Source organism: Cyrtonyx montezumae, unplaced genomic scaffold (genome assembly GCF_038088225.1).
Source record: "Cyrtonyx montezumae isolate F1298 unplaced genomic scaffold, pur_monq_1.0 scaffold_8, whole genome shotgun sequence".
NCBI classification, from domain to species: Eukaryota; Metazoa; Chordata; class Aves; order Galliformes; family Odontophoridae; genus Cyrtonyx; species Cyrtonyx montezumae.
Window position 1 is genome coordinate 40495025 of NW_027072089.1, and position 21899 is coordinate 40516923.

General features: G+C 37.9%; 1 protein-coding gene across 2 annotated transcripts in view; it reads left to right on the forward strand.

Moving 5' to 3' along the window:
- Positions 1-21899, forward strand: part of LOC136059518 (ras-related protein Rab-10-like) — a 28579-nt gene that overhangs the window by 514 nt on the left and 6166 nt on the right. Inside the window, exons 2-5 of one of the 2 annotated variants that reach the window (XM_065753751.1) lie at positions 5794-5854; positions 6946-7084; positions 14809-14898; positions 19536-19637. In XM_065753751.1, the coding sequence (XP_065609823.1) occupies positions 5794-5854; positions 6946-7084; positions 14809-14898; positions 19536-19637 (392 nt within the window). The remainder of the gene's footprint in view (positions 1-5793; positions 5855-6945; positions 7085-14808; positions 14899-19535; positions 19638-21899) is intronic. The other variant, XM_065753752.1, reaches the window with a different exon arrangement.

The window sequence follows — 21899 nt, forward strand, 5'->3', positions numbered from 1 at the left end:
GTAAAGTCGAGACATTTGCTCTGAGTAGCCACATATGTGACTGTTGAAGCAGAACTGCTACTGAGTTGGAAGTGATTGTCCCCGCTAGACCCAGAGGATGTAGCATTACCCATGCAGCACCCCAACAGTGCTGGGGTGGCTGTCAGCTTTCCCCTGCCACCGTGGTCCCATCCCTTGTCACCCACAGAATGGCGAGCTGACCCTCAGCGTGCATGGTGCAGACATTTTATGGATTTCTGAGCAGGGAATTTTCATTTTTAAAGGTCTGCCTTTGTATAGATGTAAAGTTACTTGACTTGCCCACATCAGGGTTTACACCACTTCTCATCCTCCTGCACCTTCTTGCAAAGCATCTTCTGAAACCAACACGAACAAAATCATAGTGAAATGGATCCTTAAAGCAGGCAATCTATTATGAGCTTTAACTAGGACTCTTAGGGAACATCCGTGAAAATAAACATGAGCTTTAACAATGCATTTTTTATTGGAACTTAGCTCCTTAGCCTTGAGATTATTATTTTGGAACGGATTCTTTTTAACTTTTAATTCAGACCACGATAGAGTCAATAACTCTGGAATATTGATGATATTGAGAATATATTTCTCCTGTTGTAGGTTGAAAGGCTTTAAGGAATAGCAAAGATGAAACTGTTTTGTAACCATTGTGGACCAAGCATAACCTTATATAGTTTTCTTACTGTTCCTATATTCCTGAGTGATTTAAAAACTTGTTTAGCATGTGTTTATCTGAAATGGAAATTAATATCTCACATGTAGTATCTGTTAGCTGCATGTGGTTATTAAAATTGTTTCTGAAATACTGCATCCCACCTAGTTCAGTTCGACAAGACAGGTTAGAGCTTGGACACTCAAACTCAATGGGATTGTGGGTGATGACTTCCACAATAGTGATGTTGAAGGTGGAAGTTCACAAGGACAGACATAGCTGAGAAAATGGAAGTTTCAGTCTTTGCAGCACAGCTGTGGTTAGTAACGGTGTAAAGGAAGAAGAAGCATTGCAACATTTGGGATTTTTTTTAATCATGGTGTCTTCTTCCTCTTTGTGGACACTATCAAATTGTGCTTGTTTCACACAGGCTCAGCCCAATGAACACTATCTGTTGTGCAGCCTGTTGAATGCTTATCTGATGCTAATTGATTTCCCTCTATCCATTGTGCAGCTGGAACACTGATGAGAGTAGCAGGAAGCTTATCTAAGCTGTTCAGATATCTGAGTTTCCTGACAAAATTGTGTCACCTCCACCCTCAGTGGCAAAGGGTCACAGAAAGGTTGCTTGGGAGCCGTGAAGAGTCTCATTTCTGTGTCATTGTGAGTCATAGGTTTGTGCTATTAGAAAAAATCTGATTGTTATTGCAGAGGAAAAAAAAAAGTCCTGCTAGGCTTCAGTAGTGAAGATGTTCTAAAATTATGTATTTTATGAAAAAATAAAATTAAAAAAAAATGGGTCCACAGTAAATTTTCATTGAAAACCCTTTATGTGACACTTAAATGCTCAAGGATGGGTGCCCTTCCTCCTCCTCAATTATGCAGTTTGGGTAAATTATAAGCAGTTAAAGTTTTCTAATTAAACTTATACGCATCGTAAGGCAGGTGCATTGCATTGTGAATAGTAGGCTGTGGTTGGCTATAAAGAATAAATGTTTTTGTTTAAACAATGGCATTGCACATAATGCCACAGGAGAAGTTTATGAACAGAAAAAACCCTCTTGTATACAAGTGAATAGTGGGCTCACGATCTCAATGACTGTAAAGTTTTTATTTTGCTGGATTGTGGTGGCTGTGGTCCCACAGCATGTTTTTTGTGTGAAAGTCTGTAGAGCTGTGAATCCTCCCCAGAATACTGTAGGGAACCTACTTTAGGAGGGGGTTAGACCTGATGGACCTCTGGGGTCCTACAATTCCATGAACTCTGTGGATACCTCAGTACACACTCACTCAGGAAATACAATTTATCAAAAATTAACCAAATTGAACATGTTATGTGTTAACAATCCTAGCAGTAATCCTCACCTTAATTCTGGTGGAGTTTTCTTTGTTTATTTTCTGGTTGGATTTTTGCACTCTTTCTTAGCAAGTTATCTTATCCCATGAGTTGTTTTTCTCAATAAAACAGTAATTATTGGTGTTGGTGACCACTCAGATACTACTCACGGTCAGATATTCCTTGATGCATACAGGAAAGAAGTGTCTGGTTGAAGTGATGCACCAACATGGTAAGGGCTCAGTGCTGGATAGGAGAATCACAGCTGACACTCAACCCAAGTAAGGTGGCACCAGGGCCAGAAGAGTGAGTACCAGCTGTTCCATGGGCTGAAGTCCACCACCAGTCATGAGCACTTGCAGCACAGCAGTGGATTTCTTTAACCAACTGCTCTTAGATGATGAGATCAGTACAACAGGACCCAGTTACTACATCTCATGCATGCCAGGAGCTCCCAGCTCTTCCTTTCAGCTCTGTCCCTGGCTATTGGTGTGCAGGACATCTCACCAGGAGCACAGCATTCTGCTAAGTTATTCAAACTCACTTTCTATCTGAACAGGCATATGTTTGAGTGTTTTTTTTATCAGGACCACCTAGCTGTATCAGGGTGAAAAATGTATTGTGGTATTCATAGAATCATAGAATCTTTTGAGTGGGAAGGGACCCTTAAAAGTCATGTAGTCACATTCACCTGCAATGAACAGGGACACCTACAGCTAGGTGTTGCTCAGAGCCCTGTCCAGCCTGACCTTGAATGTTTCCAAGGATGAGGCATCCACCATCAATCTGGTTCCTGTGCCTTACCACCCTTACTGTAAAAAGCTTCTTCCTTATATCCAGTCTACATCCCTCCTCTTTTAGTTGAAACCGTATCCCCTCATCCTGTCACAGCATATCCTGCTAAAGAGACTGTCCCTTTCCTTCTTATAGCCCCCCTTCAGATACTGAAAGGCCGCTACCAGATCACCTTGCAGCCTTCTCTTCTACAGGCTGAATATCGCCAGTTCTCAGCCTGTCCTCATAGGAGTGGTGTTCCATCCCTTGCATTATTTTTATGGTCCTTTTCTGGACACGCTCTTAACAGGTCCATGTCTCTCCTACACTGAGGACTTCACTTCTGGACACAGTACCCCAGGTGAGGCCTCACCAGCACAGAGTAGAGGAGCAGGTTCACCTCCCTTGCTCTGCTGGCCACGCTTCTTTTGATGCAGCCCAGGCTATGTTTGGTTTCTGGGCTGAGAGCACTCTGCTGGCTTGCTGCATGTCTAACTTCCCATCCACCAGGTCCTTTTCTTCAGGGCTGTGCTCCATACTTACATCGCCCAGCTTGTACTGATAGCAGGGTTGCCATCACCCAGGTGCAAGCCCTTGCATTTCAGTTTATTGAACCTCTTGAGGTTTGTCTGTGCCCACTGGTTAGTAGGCAATTTGCACAAAACCTCTTGGAAGAGGACTTTTGCAGATGGTCAGAGACTGTTTCATAGATAATGAGGGATGACATGGGCAATTCACAACAGAATTCCTATATGGCTGACTGTTCTAATGCTTCTTAGACCTTGCCTCAGTCCTCATATGGGCATACTTAATATTTTGAGTATAAAAAAAATAATGCTATGGCTATAAAACTTGGACATAACAACCAGAATTAGAGCTTTTACCCAGTGTACCCATTCTTTGTTTAATTTGACAGGTTAAAAGAAGCACACACAAGCTGTTGCATTCAAATTACGTTTATCTCATGAGCGGTAATCAATGCTAGCTTTGTTATGTTGTTCATCTTGTACAGTACATGGGCTTAAATGCATCTGAAATCTGTAAGCTGTCTCTTTGGCACTGTATTTCTCATTTTTCTTTTTTGTCTTTTCAATTTGCTAAGTTTGCATGAAATTTCATATAAAGACATGAACAATTCATGCATGCAGAACATATTGACTTCTGTTTTTCACTAACAATTCATTGACCTTCTAGGTCAATAAATTTTGAAGTTGACTTAAGAAGTCAATATGCCTTATTTTAATTTAGATTAAGGTTTAGCCTGATTCAGCACTCTGCTTCCCTTCTTATAAAGAAAAAAAAAATTATATCAATTTATTATTAAAATGGATGTCAAGTCAGAACCATTTCCTATAGGGCTGGGGATCCCTTGCTGGATTATACTTTTTCCCTGTGTTCCCAGTGCATCATTTCAAAGTGACATTCCAGTCTCCCAGTGCTTGCTTGGTCCCTCTCAAGTGCTCTGATATCAATTGTAGAAAGCGATACAGATAATTAAACAAAACTGTGTGAATTTCAGGAGCAAGTGTTTTCCATAACGTTCAAATTTCAACTTACATGAGCACATGAACAAATTTGGCTTAAATTACATTTCCAGCTAACATTATTAATTCCATCAAGGAAGATTTGTGTAACATTAATTACAGGCACCGATTATATAATTTCATCTTCCCTTGCCATTGAAGCTTCAGTAAAAACTCATCAAGTGAAGGACATAATTATCATAATAATTTTAAATTCTTTTACCACACGTACCCAAAAATGTTACCATTGGAACGTTGTATGTGAGCACATACTCTTCAATGTTTTGCATGAAATACATTCAGAAATAAAAAAAAGGAAGGGAACATATATTTCATTGCATTTTTATTTTACTGACACCAGTGTCTTCCTTTGGAAAAGTCATTTGGCAGTAACATTGTTTTCTCAGTTTTTGCAGTTGTTTCAAATGGCATTAGTACGGGTGACAAGCTACCCTGAAGTTACATGACTGTATTTTGACCTTGTCGATTCTCAACCACGGAGAAGGCTGTGCAACCAGCTATCACAGCGTTACTTTCCTTAACTGATGTAACAATAGAAATAGCCTTCCTAATTTTTCAGGGGAAAATCTGAGTGGAGAAATGAGTAAAAAGTATTTCAAATGTCAGCATTATAATAGTTGGAGAGAAATATAGTTAACGAGTGAAGAAATGCATCTGTCTAAGGTAGCAGGTGATAGCAGGTGGATTCCAGCCTTAGGACTGGAGCTGCAAGAGCCCACAAATCCAGGAATCATTTAACACACCTGGAGTAGTAATTTGATAATAAAGGAAAACACTACAAATTATGAGGAAAGGATTTTTAAGGAAAGATGTGTAGTGTATGTAGAGACAAAGTACAGCACTGGTTTCAAGTGCTAATGCCTGATTTTAGCATTAACACCCTGTAGTTGGGATAAAGAGAGATAAAGACTGCAGAGACAGATGTTGCTGATTTGAATGAAATCCAGTGTATGCTCATCTTTGCATTTAATTAATACAGCTAATTTCTATTCCTGTTTATGCAACCCTAGATTATTCTTTTTTGGGGATTTGTAAGTAAAAATAGAAAGATGGCATTTTGCATGTAACAGCTTTGTAAGCTTTTATTGCTAACTATAGCTGTTCTGCAATGAAATTGGAAACAACTGAAATTGCCAATATGTTTGCCAAGTATTACTGTGCCTAAGCCATGAAGCTACTGTCCTGCCACATGCCTAGTAATGAAAATATGTACGTTGTTTCAGAATATCCTTTGCTTTGACATGCCCCTCCATCACTTTTATTATACTGTATTGACACACAGTTGTTTTCACCACTGAATAATTTTTGCAACTTCCATTTTGCATGTGTATGATTAATTACTTATTCTTTTTTTATATGATTCCATTTCATTTTCTGTTTGAAATTACATGCTAACTAGAGTTAAGAAACATTCTTCAAATGGGAATCCGTGCTATTATCAGAAATGTTTCAGATCTTCTTCTTTCTTCTAGGCATTGATTTTAAAGTAAAGCGTATAACGCTTAACGGTACAAGAGTGAAACTTCAAATATGGTAAGTTTTAATCTATATCACAAATAAAGGCCAACTAAAGTACATTACAACATGATAAAATCTCATCTGTTTTTAATTTTATGCCTTCCTAAAGTGCAATTGCTATGTAGTAAGTCATTTTAAAATTTGAGTTTAGACTTATTGCAGCAGTGAAAGTAAGTTAAAAATAAAATTGTTACTAGGTTGCTTGAACAAAATTTTACTTTTGCAGCATGCAAGCAATGCAGATCTACCAAGCACATTAATTATATTTAATTGTATTAGAACACTGAAGGAAGTGACAAAGCAAAAAAATTCTGTATTTCATTACTGAACAAGTGCATGCAAGAGAAAGCTATTCCAATGAATCTTTGGGAACATACACTCAATTTTGTTTGTTTGTTTGTTTTGACACTTTTCAGAAAAGTATATAGGATGCTGACAGCCGTGCCTACAGGCATCCCATGCAGAAGGTTATCTATATTTACAAGTATCTAACTTCTCAAGAAGTAACTTTGTGAATGAATTCACTGACCAGTGCTAGATCTTCAGTTGTTCCACCTCAATTTTTAGTACAAATATCTCGAAGGCTTGTTGGCAGCTTTATTAAGGCCTAATTGCAGGTGGGAACCCCTGCCACTTCTTACATTTTGTCTTCTTCCCCAAGCCTGTCATGTGCCTGAACCAGCTTCTTGTCTGTGTCACAGCTTATAAAGTGCTTGTCAGAATGTGGGATGTTACCTGACTCGTGCAGGGCTTGTACTCCTGAAATCTTTTCTTACCACCTGACTTGTACTGACATTCTTGGTTAACTGTATATAAAGAAGCAATGGTAAGCTTGAACTTAGACTCTGACCACTGGTTTAGCTTTCGTAGTAGGTCCTTGGATTTCCCAGCACTACCCAAATTTTCAGTGTATTTCTGTCATTGCTGAATAAATGTGAAATCTGGCACTCAGATCCTCCCTCATCCTTATGTTTTCTTGTTCTTTTCAAGTTAGGGTTAGAAAATTGGTCAACTCTTGAATATCTTCTTGAGAGGAGGGGTTCTACATTTCGTTCATTGATATTAAATTTCTTTCTTTATTGGAGGCTTTTTATGATTTTTTTCAGGGATACTGCTGGCCAGGAACGATTCCATACACTCAGTACAAGCTATTTTCGTGGAGCACAAGGCTTTGTTCTTGTATATGACATCACAAATCTTGAGAGTTTTCAAGGGGTAACAAGCTGGATGAAAGACATACATGAGGTAAATAAACTTGATCTTTTAATGAAGGTAATCAGTGAAGTAATGCAGTTTATGTTTTAAATGACCGCATGAAATCTATTGTTATTCCTTGAGCTGTATGTTCCTAACCAGAATTTCTTACTTTTAACTCAGCACGTATTATTATAGTAGGATTATTGTCATGTGAAACTGAAAGACTGCGTAGATTATCCAGAATAACCTCTTGCTGATACAGGAGTGTTTTTATGAAATAAATTGAAAATACATCTCTTAATCCAGTTTTGTACATACTGAGGTAAAGTGCTTTTGTCACCAGCCTGTCTGAGGACCTACAAGCCAATCTGCATGAGCTCATCCCAGAATTTTAATTAGCTTCAGTGTCAAAATTAACTAGTGATTTCCCATTCCTAATTCCATTATTTTTGCATAGTTGCTTCATCCCAAAAAATCAAATTAAACAAATCAAATGAAAGATCCTATTTCCCCTTGCTGGATATTCCCTTTCAGAGGATGGTTTCAAGGGGGAGGAACTAACAGAAAGAAAGGATCATTTTATTTGTTTAGCTCAGTGAGTTTTTAGCTGAGTGGTTTAGCTCAGTTGCTTGTAGCACTGCAGCCAGGGAAATATGGTTTCAGGTGACATAGGAAGTGATTCAACAGCACATGGCTGCCAGATTAGGTGTTAGTAACCACCTATGTTGTCCTGGGTTTGAATATTTTCTCCCACTCTGCTTCTGGAGCCTGTCAGATCCCTCTGAGCTTCGCTGTACCTCTCTTAACGTGGTGGAAAATTAACAGCAAAAACGGTTGGGGTAGGTTTCCACTGCATTACTGAGTTTTTATGAGGTTCACAGAAAGGTCTGACAGATATTGGAGTTGGCATAAGGTAAGGGGGAGGAACAAGAAGGCCAGGAGAATAATGCAAGGGAACAATGTGAGGAAGGAACTGGGGAGGGAGGAGCTGAAAAGCCCTCTGGCATCAGATCTTTGAGCTATCTGTAACCCAGTATGCTGAGCCTGTATTACTAAGTCCCTCTTGATATGTTTGCCCGTATTCTAAGTAATAACATGAAAGTTTGTAGTTACTGTGACTGCCTATGATTCCAAAGAAGATAATGCTTGCTGTTGATTAAAATCAAAGAAACATGCAGGCAGTTTTTGTTTTTTTTTACAATACTCAACTACCTCCTCTGTGACTTGGTAGGAATATGACGTGATGGGTGGAAGAGCCCATTTTAGGAAGCAGGTTCTGGAAAAAAAACACCAAAAAACCATCAAATGAATATTTTTCTCTTGTCACCCATTCATTATACAGATGAATTAATGAACAGCACATGGTCATATATCCAATAATATATACTTAGGTTATTAATACTGTTGGTAAGACATTGGATATACATTACTTCAGTAAGAAGAACATTACTATGGTAATGTAGTACATCATTATCCTTGACCTTCCAGCTCTCTTGGAAGTCTTAGTGTCAACAGAGCGTAACTTCAATAATGTGCTACAAAGGAAACCTGATGATAAAATATTCTTACTGACTTGTCTGAACACACTTCAACCTAAAACATGTGCTTTATCGTTTAGTTAAGAAAAGCATGTGCCCTCCTGTTAGGCAAACCAACAAGTCACAACTAGATATGCAGCTCGTAGTATGGTTTCATGATTGGCGACTATTTAACTCACTGCACAGCGTAATAGTAGCTGCAAGTGTAGGCTACCCATGTATATCCACTGAAATAATATATACATACATAGTATGTATGAGTATATACATAGGTAGCTCTGAAAGTAATGCCTCCTGTTTATTTCCATGGAAACAACAGATAAAAAGAGCACAGTAGCACTATTCAATAAAGCAAATATTCAGCTTCTGTAGGGGAACTGTTTGGTCACAACTTGAACTGATGATTGAGCACCTGGTGAAGGGGATGGCCCCAGGAAGTGCAGGTACAAACAATTTACCAGAGCTTCCCATGTGACTGGGAGCGGGTCTAAGCCCCCCCCCCCCCCCCCCCTCCATCTCATTTAAGGGCTGTGCTCTGAAGGGAAAACATCTCATGGATGAAGGCTGCTTTTTTAGAATGAATGCTCTACAGTCTGAGATTCTTGATGCTAACTAAGTGAGGGTTTTGTTTGTTTGTTTGTTTGTTTGTTTGTTTTCCTTCTGTGTATGATTATTGATATTTCTAGCAATGCTTTGCATCATATTGCAAAGAACTTGTGCGAAGCCGTTTTGCTGCTTCATAAGTCTGACAGCTATAAAATGCTATTTTTTGACCTAGTCACCTTCATTAGCTCTGTGTTTTTTGCCAGTGATGAGCAAGAGTTTGCATGCCATGCTCATAAAAGTCTGCACCAGCACAGGTGACCCACTATTGCTGCTGCTGAAATGTACCACCCACCTCCTGACTGCACTCACATCCACTGTTAGCTCTCTAGAAATATTCAGCAAGTGTCAGTGAGTATCAGCAGGTGTGTTTTTACCCAGGTGCAGGAATTCAGTGACATACTGTTGCTTCACATACATTTTTGTGTCAGTTGCTGTTTTGTCAGACTGCTCCACTTCCTCTGTTTGTCATGCATTAAAGAAGGTTGGTGGGAAGCTCTCTATTGCTCTGTCACCAGTATCTACCTCTGACATTGTGGACTGACATAATAAAACAGGAGGCATTACTTTTTGGAGCAGCCTGCATGGGTATCATACAAAATACAGTCATTGGAACAGTCCTGTCATCTTTAATTACAAAAACAGAATGGTTGAGTCACTGGCCAAGCATGCACAAGCATAAACCCACTATATCTGGGCTGTATGGCTGGGGTGGAGGGAAGGATGGATGGGACTGGCCATCGTGGCTGGGGTGCTGAAGAGGCTGAGCTTAAATCAGCAGAAGTTGATCAGGAAAACATACCTTTGTGACCCTTTTTTCTGTTCATGATACTTAAAAGCTTTTATATAAGAATACTCAAGCTTAGTTTGTTCAGTCTTACTGCCTAGAAGTACTACCTTAGTTTGAAATTTTAAAGACAGAGAAATACTAAATCTAGGCAATTTTTAGGAATGTAAATTGCGTGATTGATTGTACCAATCTCAAAGCCAGCAATTAGCGGATGTTGTAATGGTGCTAGATAATAATAAAAAATTTAATTTAGTCCAAGTGATATCAATTTCTGAAGTGTCTTGGTGAAAATATATGGGACCATTCATTGCAGAAGAAATGTTTTTAAGGAATAATTGTTAAAACACAGGGCGTATCATGAAAATTAATTACTTGCTTCAGGATGGTGACATTCCTTGCTTTGGTCTATAAACTCAAACCAGTATTTCATATCCCCAAAATGACCAGTGTTAGAGTGGCTGCTGCTTAAAAATGGGTAAGTGTAACCAACATTTAAAAAGGAAACCAAGATGGGTTTTATTAAATGCCAGACTGATAAAGTTTACACCTGAACCAATCAAACAGGATTTTTTGCAATGAGTCGGTAATTACATTGTACTTCCATGTTTTAATTCTATACACAGAGATCTTAAATGGAAAAACTTTAATATTTTTACTGCTGTAAAAATCTTAGCAATTCAGCATTCCTAGAAATCCATTAATTTCTTAAAAACTTGCTAGTCAGTGCTATGGGATTGTCAGTAATACTGTCATAGGGAAAGGGGAAGGAACATATTTCAGTTATTTTAAGTGTGGAATACAGCACTTTCCCTATTAAAAATGAATTATTGTTTAAGGATATTCAAGGTATAAATACATGGTAGCAGGTGTCTTACTCTAACAGTCGTATTCAGCACTAGAAGAAACTAATAGGATTATTTATAAAAACGCTGGCTAGAAAAATACACTTTCAACTGAATATCTTTGGACTCCATTGACAAATCCTATACAGGCATATTGGATTCATGATGCACTCATTAGGAGCACTATTGCTGTGGGAAAATTACTTTAGAACCTGAAACTGTTCATTATTCATAGGTGATGTCTTATTTATTAATGTGTTCCTCCTGTCTGCTAACACGGTTTTTAGCTATTGAATGCAGCTCTTCTGAAAGGCTGATCCTATTTGTCCATTAAAAACCAAATACAAATAGCCATGTACGAAATCCAGTTGTGGAAAGCAGTTCTTTCCAAGGAAGCTTGCATACTGGAAAAAAAAAAATATCATGTGGTAGTGGTCAAATGCTTGAAGAAGTGCTCTTTTCTGGTTCTGTGCAATTCAGCATAGCTGAGAGTTGGGATCTGGGGCAGTATTTCTGCATTATGCTTAAATAAAAGCACTACAGCAAAGTACTTTGCAAATATAAATTAATCTGACTTCCAACTGCTCTGAGTTTTAATTTCTCAGATATGAAAACTTGGTGCCAGAAGGATGGAATTGTTCCAGTTCATAGGTGGGTTTGTTGTTAGCACAACACTGAAAATTTCTTGTCCTTGTCACCTTGTTAAATTAGTGTATCTCTAAACCCTGATTGATTTGAGGATAAATTGTTCCATATCTAATCAAGTCAAAGTTTAATACAAGACAGTCAAATTCCATCACTTGTACAATTCCACTGGAGTCCTGGATATGAGACATTTGTAATTGAGATCTTAACGTGGTAATTGGTAAAGTACACGAGAAGAGATGTATCCATGAGAATAATAATATGTCTGAATGCTACAGGTGATGCTGTCAAGGAGACTGTGGGGACAGGGTATCCCTAACAAATTATTCTTCGTTAGTACAAAGGATGTGTTTCTGGTGTCATTGTCTAGCGAGCAGGAGGAAGAAACTTCCTGGCTTTGTGACCTTCCCCAGCTGTGCCTTTATCTCACAATGTGCCAGTACATATTTCTATCTCATCTTTGTTTCTGAAAAATGAAATTAGTGCTACGCTTTTTCCTCTACTACAATCGAATTAAACATTATATTAGTGTATTTATCAGACCTGGGTTCTCAGGTTCACCGTTTGGACCCCGAAGCAAACTTCTGTTTCCATTTCAAACTGTAATCACTGATTACAAAAATAGTGTGGCCCTGAACAACTGTGCCGTGGAAATGCGGTGGAGGGACAAGGTGGTGTTTCTGCAGGAAAAACGCACTTCGCTGGAGGAGAGCTTGATACAAAGAGGGGTCTGGAGCCAATGGTGCTGCTCCCTCATGTGGCCACCCATCACAGCAGCTGGCGAGCAGCAGCCCAGCTGCAGGCTCCAGCTTTTACCAAAACCTGATGGATCCAAACTCGTAACGGCAGCTATGTTTTCTCCAAGTCCTGACTCTTCTTGTGTGAAGCTTAAGTAAAATGTGAACTTTGTTCACATTAAGTAGTAAAAAACTCAGAACAGTGAACCAAAACTCTGATGCATTTTTGAAAGACACCACGGCAAAACGTTTTCTTATTTCTATTCCCAGTGTTGGAAGAAGTTTACTTTTTATTATTATTATTTTTCTCCTTGATTACATTCCTATAGTGTTTTTCCTTGACATGGGAAAAATGTTTCCTAACTCAGCTTGGTGAGCACTGGAGTACCTAACAGCATCTTAATGACTGTAAAATAATCATCCTCTTTTTAGCTATAGATTTAGCATTTGGAAGGCTTATTTCTGAGCTATAAATAAAAGAGGATGAAAATACACCATCAGCTTTTATGCCAACAGAGTTCGTGGTCAGATTTCTGCATAGTCATACTGAGTTAATCTTTCAAGTCCTCACCTGCACAATCGTTTTTCAGAATGAAGGTCATTTTGTATGTGCGTAGATATATATATATATATATGTATATAGTTTTCTAGAAGGAAGAAACTGCAGTTTAACATCTTAAAAATCCAATTAAAGTGAAAACTCTTAAATTTTACCAATGTATGAATGAATACTTACTGAAAGGCAGGTGTCGCTAGCCTTTAAATTTGTTAGTATTTGAACTAGTATAGAACGAACATTCCCACTTTAAAAATTCTTGCCCTTTGTGCAGAAAAAAATTGCAGTATGAATTTCGTGTTTTTCTACAGAAATGATGCCAGTATTTCCCTTTGACATTTTACTTCAGAGTAAAGTCAAATGTCACTGGTAAAGCTTTCTGCTACATATAACAGTCTTTCAAATAAAAAGTTGATTGTGTGATGAGATTAAATTGTCTATTTACTGTATTTTAAGGATTGATGTGTGTGTGTGTGTGTGTGTGTGTGTGTGTGTATGTATATAAGTATATTTATGTGGGAGAACCACTGACCTTAATGAGTAAAGCTCCAATGCATTTTAGTCTATTGATGCAGGTTAGACTCGATTCATTATTTTAGGCCTGCACTTTATACTCTCATGATGAGCTTACTTCATTTTAATACTGCATTATCTTGAACATTAGCTGTGGTTATGAAATGAGATTAGCTGACTCTAAAATGAGAGTGGATTGAAAAAATGAAATGGTGTTCCTTAATAATAAATTGTGCCTCCTGCTGTACTCTTCAAATGAGGCAACTTAGTTGTGAAAGAGCAAATAGACTAAAAATAATGATTCTGTCATCCCTTAATGAATATTTTTCCTTTCATTTCTCTCAGGGGAAGTACTTGTGTCCACATGCATCTGCGTGCACATTCTGGGGGGGGGGGGGGAAGAGGCATCTTCTATCCTATTGGATAGGTAGATGTGTTTATCCATGTCTCTCCCCAGAAAACCTTTGAAGCCATGAGCCAGCTTTAATCCTTTCTGGAAGAGAGATAAGACACCGTAGAGCTTGATTAGTGTTATAAATATTAAGACTTCATTGGAGCCCAGAGATTTCATCAGCAGCACTGCAGAGAGATCAGTAGCTTTAGATCAAACCTTCTGAGTCATCAGAGAAGCTGTGTGAGCATTTTACTTACAAAGTACATCATGGAAACAGATTAAATTTGAGTTACTCGTCTCTAGATTGAGACACTCATCTTTTTCCATTTAGGCATCAAAAGTGGTTTTAAATACTATGTTTTTACCAGCAAACGTCGCTTTGCAATTTCCACTGTTCCATTTCCTTGTCACGATTGCAGTCATCTATAGTTACAATAGCTTATCTTAAAATAACACTGATGTAAAGCATCCAGTGCATTTCACAGTTCATCCTGTACGTAACTGGAATAGTGGAACAAAGAAGGGATACAAGGTCAAAAAGCTCAATTTTTTTCCTCCTTTTGAAATCAGTGAGGTTTTTAAAATTTTACTTTGTTTAAAAAGTTGCCTTCTTCCAAGTGTCTTGGAATAACCAAACTTTTATGTTGAGATGGAGCTCTTTGACTGTAATTGTGCTGTCTGTGTGCAAGAGGGAAGTACAGAAAGGTACTCTTTCAGGTGCAGCAAATTCCTTAGTTTTTTCTTTTCAGTGCTGGATGCAGACCTGACTAACATGCTAACACCCTTACTTCAGGGAGGGCAATGTCTGTGACTTTGGAGCATTACCAGTCACTTTGAAGCCTCAAGATCAAGCATTCATCAGAAGATGGAACCCATGCACCGTATACTTTAGTCCTCATGAAAGCTGTTCCAAATTATACCCTTTACTTTTAAGTGGCTTTTTCCTGCTCTTTGCTATCTTACTGTTTTCCTCAGGATCTTTGTAACTGATGAAAAACATTTCTGCTGATGAAAAGGTCAGGAGGAAACTTAGCCTTTACTTTCAAGGGAATTGTGTTGACAGTTTGTGTGAGTTGAAGGTGAAGGGCTTACGTTGCTTGAGGTATATATATATATAGTTAACTCGATGCTTATTAATGCTGGTCCTCTTTCAGAAAGCAGGTGATGATGTGGATGTAATACTGCTGGGCAACAAGTGTGATAAGGAGGCAGAACGTGTAATTCCAAAACATAAAGGAGAAAAGGTACCATTGATCACTGATGCTTTCTTTGGGTTCTCCTGAATGTGTGTGACTATGAGCTGTTCCCCTGACAATGAAAAAAGGCTCCTGAATTCCAACAACTCTGTTAGGAATTGCTCCAAAACAACAGTGGGTATGTTTGTTTGTTTGTTTTTAACTTATGAACAGAAATGCATCAAATAACTTGGAGCCACTCTCTTCAGAATACCAATTTTTATTTTTAAAGTTAAAATTATCTTTAATAGTTTCAGGAATTATAATACAAATTTATTTTTCAAATTATAATTGTAAGCATTTTACTGCATTTCAAGAGCACTGTTCTAATATGGAGTGCTAGCATTTAATTGAACATTCTGCTTCACTTTATGGTACTTTATGGCACTCATCAATTATTTTATTTATTTTGCTACAGCCTAACCATATAGAAATATTGTGGCAGCTTGCACACTGTGATCAGTTTTATACTGGAATAATACTGGACAGATACATCTGGGGGACATCCAGGTCCCCTAGTTCAACCTGTAGGTTACACAGCTGAGACTACAGTGTAGTTTAGACTACAGAGGAAGAGGTAGCGTTAAGTTTGGAGTGCTGCAAGTTGCCATCACTGAAAACCTGTGAGGAGATTCAGGAGCCATTCAATGGAAGAAGGAATTGTGATGTTGATTAAATGACTGTGTGTGTGTGTGTGTGTGTGTGTGTGTGTGGTACTCTGAAAGTAATGCCTCCTATTTTGTTATATTGGCCCACAACGCCAGAAAGAGATGTTGATTGTATGGATGTAGAGGTTAAGCCTCTCCACCAGTATTCTGTTATATGTTGTTGCCATGTGACAGATGGCAGCAGTCTGACAGAATGTTGTTTTGATGTGGGAGTGTGTGTAGAAAAAAAGATTGAATTCCTCTATGTGGAGAAAATGGCACTTGTTGACATTTACTGACACCTGATAAACACTTACAGCCACCACCAAATAGTGGATGTGAGCACAGTGAAGCTGTGGGTCATGCATTTTAGCAGTAGTGACTGCAGTGTGAAAGACAAGCCATGTTCAGGACAGCCATGCAGATTTTTTTGAGTATGTCATGCAGGCTCTTGTTCATCACTAGGAAAAATGCATAGCTAAGAGTGGTGCCTGTATTGAAAAATTGTGTTTTGTAGCTGAAAAAAATATCTAACAAATAATGTTATTACGCTCTTTGTATCTGTTTCCTTGGCAGTAGGAGGTATTACTTTTGGAGTGACCTATGTTGTGTATGCCTGTCATTTTTTGCAATTGAAAACTGTATACATCTGTTGTATGAATCTAGGAATAATAAGTCTTTCTAGTATGCAGCTAGATAGCTGAATCAGGCATATTATACTGTGTTTGAGGAATAGCACACTGATCATTACTTTCTGACCATGTAAGTAGAGATTAGGAAACTTCAAAAAATAGCATGAAGTGTAATGTATCTGTGTACGTGGAAAAGGTTGCTGAAAGATACAGGTATATTTTTACTCAAAGAATACAGTATCAGAAATCTGAACACTCACTAGCTACATGTGCACAAGAGGGCAGTATTAGGGTTTTGCATGTAGTGTTAACAATGACACTTTATGCATCCTTAACCATGCAATTAAAGTTTATCTTAATGTAGTCATTTTTATTTGAGGAACAAATCTTCACCTCTTCACCAGTGAGTCTGCTTTCCAGATTTCTCCTGTGTCCTGAGACAACTCTTCAGTTACACTGTCTTGTTCATTAACGTGATTTCAAAATGCCAGAGAATCTGACTGAGACAGCTGGAAAAAGACTGCATTAGCAGAGAGTCAGCTAATAATGTCATCTCACTCCAAAGAAGAGAATATTAAAGCTCGTCCTTTTTTGGGCTTCTCCACTCCCCTCTCCCCAAATCAATAATATATATTACTTACTAAAAACTAAGTTTAAGTATTTAAGATTACAAGATTTATTAGAATTTGTCCATTTTCCTCCTGTCACATCTTTCTAAGAGAAATAGTCAAAACGTTTTTGTTTGTTTTCCTTTTCTTATCTTCATGTGCTTGACTTCAGAACTTATTTTATATGTACAACATGAGTGAAAAAACATACACCACAGTGATACTGTGCTGGGAATATTCCAGACACATCTCTCTGATGCTACACTATGAAATCATAGCAGGATTTTGCTAGGAATTATTGTATTTTGAGATAAGAAGATTAGAATCAAACTTTGCTTTGGAAAAGATAATGGCATTATTTGTTTTCTTATTGTAAGTAAGATATCAAATTATTTCTTGAGCTCTCCAAACAGGATGATATAAAATAAAATTTCCAAGCTGTATTATTGCCTTCACTTTGTCTGTGTACTTCGGTATTTTATTTACAGGTATATACAAGATGTTCCCAAAGGCAAGAAAAAATAGTAATTCATTGAATGTGCCTTTCCAGTTTCTTTGAGGTGAATTACACTGAGCTGTGCTCATACTTGCAACTGCATTAACGCTGATTTTGTTATTTTTTTTCATCTATCCAAATTTGGAGATAACTTGCCACAATTCTTATGAGTCTGAAAAATGAATTTGAGTAGTACATGTATTTCTGGAATCTCCCTCCTTGGAGATACTGAAAAGCTGCCTGGACATGATCCTAGGCAACCTGCTTTGGGTGTCCTGGCTTGAGCAGGGGTTGGGCCAGGTGGACACACAGGTCCTTGTCAACTTTGTCAATTAATATTCTTTGTCCAACTCCATGCACAGATGGAGAAAATAGCATGGGAAGATGTAGTTGACAATGTAGTAACATCACGAAGGCTGAGGTATTCAGCATTATTTTTTTCTTTTGCATTGGTTTTTACATGTGGAGCTTCTTCCCGGACCTCTGCATTTACTGGCAGGGCTTGGGGAGGAAGCAGATCAGCCATCAGCAGGAGAACATTGGGTTAAAAACTGCTTAGGAAAGTTGAGCATTTCCATGATGAAGTTCACCCAACAGTGCTGAAAAAGCTGACCAATAAGATTGAGGCCTCTCAATCATTTTTGAAAAATCATGATGCTTGTTATCTAGACAAAGGCCAGTATGATGTCTATGAAATGGGAAGGAAAGGTGCTCACAGAATGTCTGTGAATGTGGTGTCCAGAGACAGCTGCAAGTGTGACTGGGATCTAGTACAAGTAACCCATGAGACCTGGATAAGGAGGAGGCTGAGGAGTAGTTACTGCTCTCTAGCAACTGAAGTGTAGTTAAAAGAATGACCAGAACAGATTGTTCTTAGTAGCAGCAGGCAATAAAGCAAGGGACAGAAGGCACAAATTGTGGCTTGGGAAGCTCAAATTGGAGATAGGGAGAGACAGTTCCACAAAATGGGTGATCTAACCATGGAAGAGGATCCCAGAAAAGTTGTAGAATCTCCATCCTTGGGGGTTTCAAGACTCAAGTAGGAAAAGATGCAGCTGACCCTACATCTTATAGGCAGCAGTCCCATTTCAAGTGGAGTTATCTCTCCAGTCAGTTTCTGTAATGTAAAAAAAGCTTGATTAACATGGTTTGTGCTTATCAGTTTCTACGTAGGTCACCTCTAGACATCTCTCAATGCAAGAAAGAAAAAAATGAATATTTAGTAGCAGAACCTGTGTACTTTTTAATCTGTGAAGCAGATTATTCATTAGCCCAGTATTTTAATTACCTGTATTTTTCTTTATAAACCAAAATTAGTAATGGTTTTGCATTGATACTTACAAACAGTTAAGTGATCTTAGTTGTATGTAACAAGCTGTTGTGATCCCAAAAACTGTTCATTGCAGTCAACTTGAGCTTAGAAGCAGACTGTCTTAAGAAACGTAACAGATACCTTCTTCATTTTCAACATTATATTTCATTATGGTATTTTGGAAAATAAACCATTTGCTTCATTTTTTTTCCTACCTTAATATCACTCTTACAATGTTTAAATTAAAATGTTATACTGAAATGCTTGTACTGACATATCTTATTTTTGAATTCTTGAAAAGTGCCAGGGTTTTTTTTGTTTGTTTGTTTGTTTTAAGGTTATTTCTAATGCTTATGGAAAACAATCATAACTGCCATTCATAATGGCTTAGACTGGAAGGGATGTTAAAGACCATCCAGTTCCAACCCCCTGCCATGGAGCAGGGTTTTTATCCACCAGACCAGGCTGCCCAGGGACCCATCCAACCTGGCCTTAAATACCTCCAGGGATGGAGCATCCACACCTTCTCTGGGCAAACAGCACTGGACTTTTTATCATAACGAAGAGCCTTTCAAACCAAGTAATTTTTTCACATACACATTTGTAATTTTTTCACATACACATTTCCTGTAAATAACTGCCTAGGAGACAATTCATTTTCTAAGTCAAAACACTGAGAAGAGATCTTCTGGAGTGTATTCTTATTTACAAGTAAAGATAGGTCAAAAACTTGTTTCAAAAGTGCATAAATTAAAACGAAAATAAGACATATCTGAAATTTAGAAACTGAAGATAAACATAGCATACCTTACTAAGCTGACATTGTCTTAGTCAATGTTTATGTAACATGTTAAGAACTGTCAGAAGCACCTACAAATCGGTTGCTATTAGTATTAATAATTTTTTTTTCCTAAAGACTGTTCATTCCATTGCCAACTTTTTTTTTTCCAGCTTGCTTGGGAACATGGAATACCCTTTTTTGAAACCAGTGCCAAAGATAACGTGAACATTGAGGATGCATTTTCAGTTTTGACTAAGGAAATACTGGAAAAGGTAGGCTGAGAAAAAATTAAAAGGAAGGTTTCAGGAGTGGAAGTACAGAATAGCTTTAGTGAAGCATGGCTAGTACTGGTTTTGCATTATGCAGCAATATCTGGGAGGATCCCAAGGCTGTAGACATATGTGGAGAAACATAAGGAAGAAGATTTGTGGGAGAACAATTAGGAAGCAGAGAACAGGTACAGTATTGTTCAAGGAGAAGGTAAAAACACAGGAAAGCTGCATTTGTGGCTCTCCTTCCCACCCTTTTCTTCAAGGGAAGGGTTAATATGGAGTGGTTACAGGATAGTTCCATTTCTGTGCCAGGAAAATTCATTTTCCTCTTTAAGTTTCCTCAGAATATGCACAGTTATGAGGCAGCATATTCATGGAAAGAGTGGACATTTTATGTTTAGCAATTAAATGTTTCATCCAGAAGTCATAGCTGTTTGTTTGTCTAATTTATGCTAGTGCTTTTGAAGTTATTAGAACCTAAAGAGCTGAGTTAATTAGTGTTAGAATCAATATTGTAGCTGTCAGAATCAGCATCTTTAACCACCTAGCTTGTGTTGGTGAAAAAGGTCCTTGCTACTCAGGGTTTCCATACAAAAATCTTGTGTGGGACTGAATTACTGTTAATTAGCTATGAAAATGTTTTGCATCACAATTTATTTTTAGACAGTAGAATATTATTTTAGACATTAATGGATGTTCTTCATGCAATGCATTATCATTGCCATTCATCACCAATATCAGTTATACAAAACTAGCCTTCCATTCCGAATACTCTTGAAATCATAATAAAGATAAATGACCCAAATTACTGACAAAGTCACAAGTTGTAGTGTTTTCATTAAATAGCCATAGGGGACAGTCAAGATAGTAGATGAGGGTTGGACTGCTTGTAAATGAGGGTCTTGTCCTGTCATACAATAACACAAGCTTGAGTTTGTTATTTTGTTTTGTTTTTAATGAATACGATTTTGGTTCCTTTAGCATGAAAATAAACTTGGCAAGTTAACTGCCAAATATCATTTAGATGAGGAAGACAATGACAAGTCCTTGAATAGTTGGGAAAAAGTCGAAAGTAAGATAACTCTGATTTTCTTGTAAATGAAGGAGGCATTTTGTAAATAAATAATACATTTGTAGTATGAAATATGAAAACTACAAACCAAAAGCTACGATCATAACAGCTGTGAAGACAAATATCTGTGAAGCTATAAGCTCTGCACAGTGAGTTTAGTAAGATCTGAGAGAATTCTCTGCAGCTTTCAGAAATGGTGTTTGGGTATTTCTCACTCCAAGACCACCTGCATTCATTTTAAGTGGAGCTTTAGTATTCCTACTAATCTTCATAGAAATCCATGGATTTCTAGTGTGGCTGTGAAACAAATTTAGACCAGCATGGAGTATAATTATTAGAACTTCTTGAGAATGCAGTTGTACAGTCTACATGCATGTATTTGTGTTTGGAAAATATGTCCCTGGGAATTTGTAAGTTTGTCTGTAGCAATATTACACTCTAGAAATATCTGCAATCCATACTGGGGCCTCATTTATGATTACTTTGGTGTATAATTTGCAATTGTTAGTGAAAATCATTTGTTGACTTAAGCAAGAGCCCCTTTAGCTCAGTTGGTTCTGCCACTGGCTTGAGAAGACAGAGATCAGAGAAAAAAAGAATAATCCATCATAGAGTTTCATCATAATTATCAGGTTCAACAAAATAATTTGCTTGTTCACAAAACTGTGAAATCTGAATGTACTACTTAAAATATAACTTCCTGTAATTGATGAAAAAAAATTGGAGAAGAAAAAATGTGGTAGGAAGTGTGAGTAGTGACTGTGAAAAAATGACATGCTAGATACCAGTCTAGATCACTTCAGTCACACATCCACTCTGCAATAGTAAAATACTTTCATACAGCATTGAACAGTGCTTTGGCACAAGACAGGTATGTCTGAGGTAGCAGGATACTGTATCTCGTTTACTTCTGTGGTGGGATCATCTATCCTAGACTAATGAGATGCTTCAGTGGTGGAAGCTCGTCATTGCTTTACCAGTCCCATAGAGGAAACTTGTTTTAAGGAGCTCTCTTGAAAATTCTAGTACGACTTTGCTTTTTTGGGGTAGGTTGAAGTCGTTGAGAAGATAGGTAGGCAGGCAAGCTGGCAGACAGTAGACCATTTTTAGATGCATTGTAATAGGCTACATTAATCTCAGGACATTTTGGATTTTTGGTATGCAGTCTTGTTCTTTATCTACCACGGGCA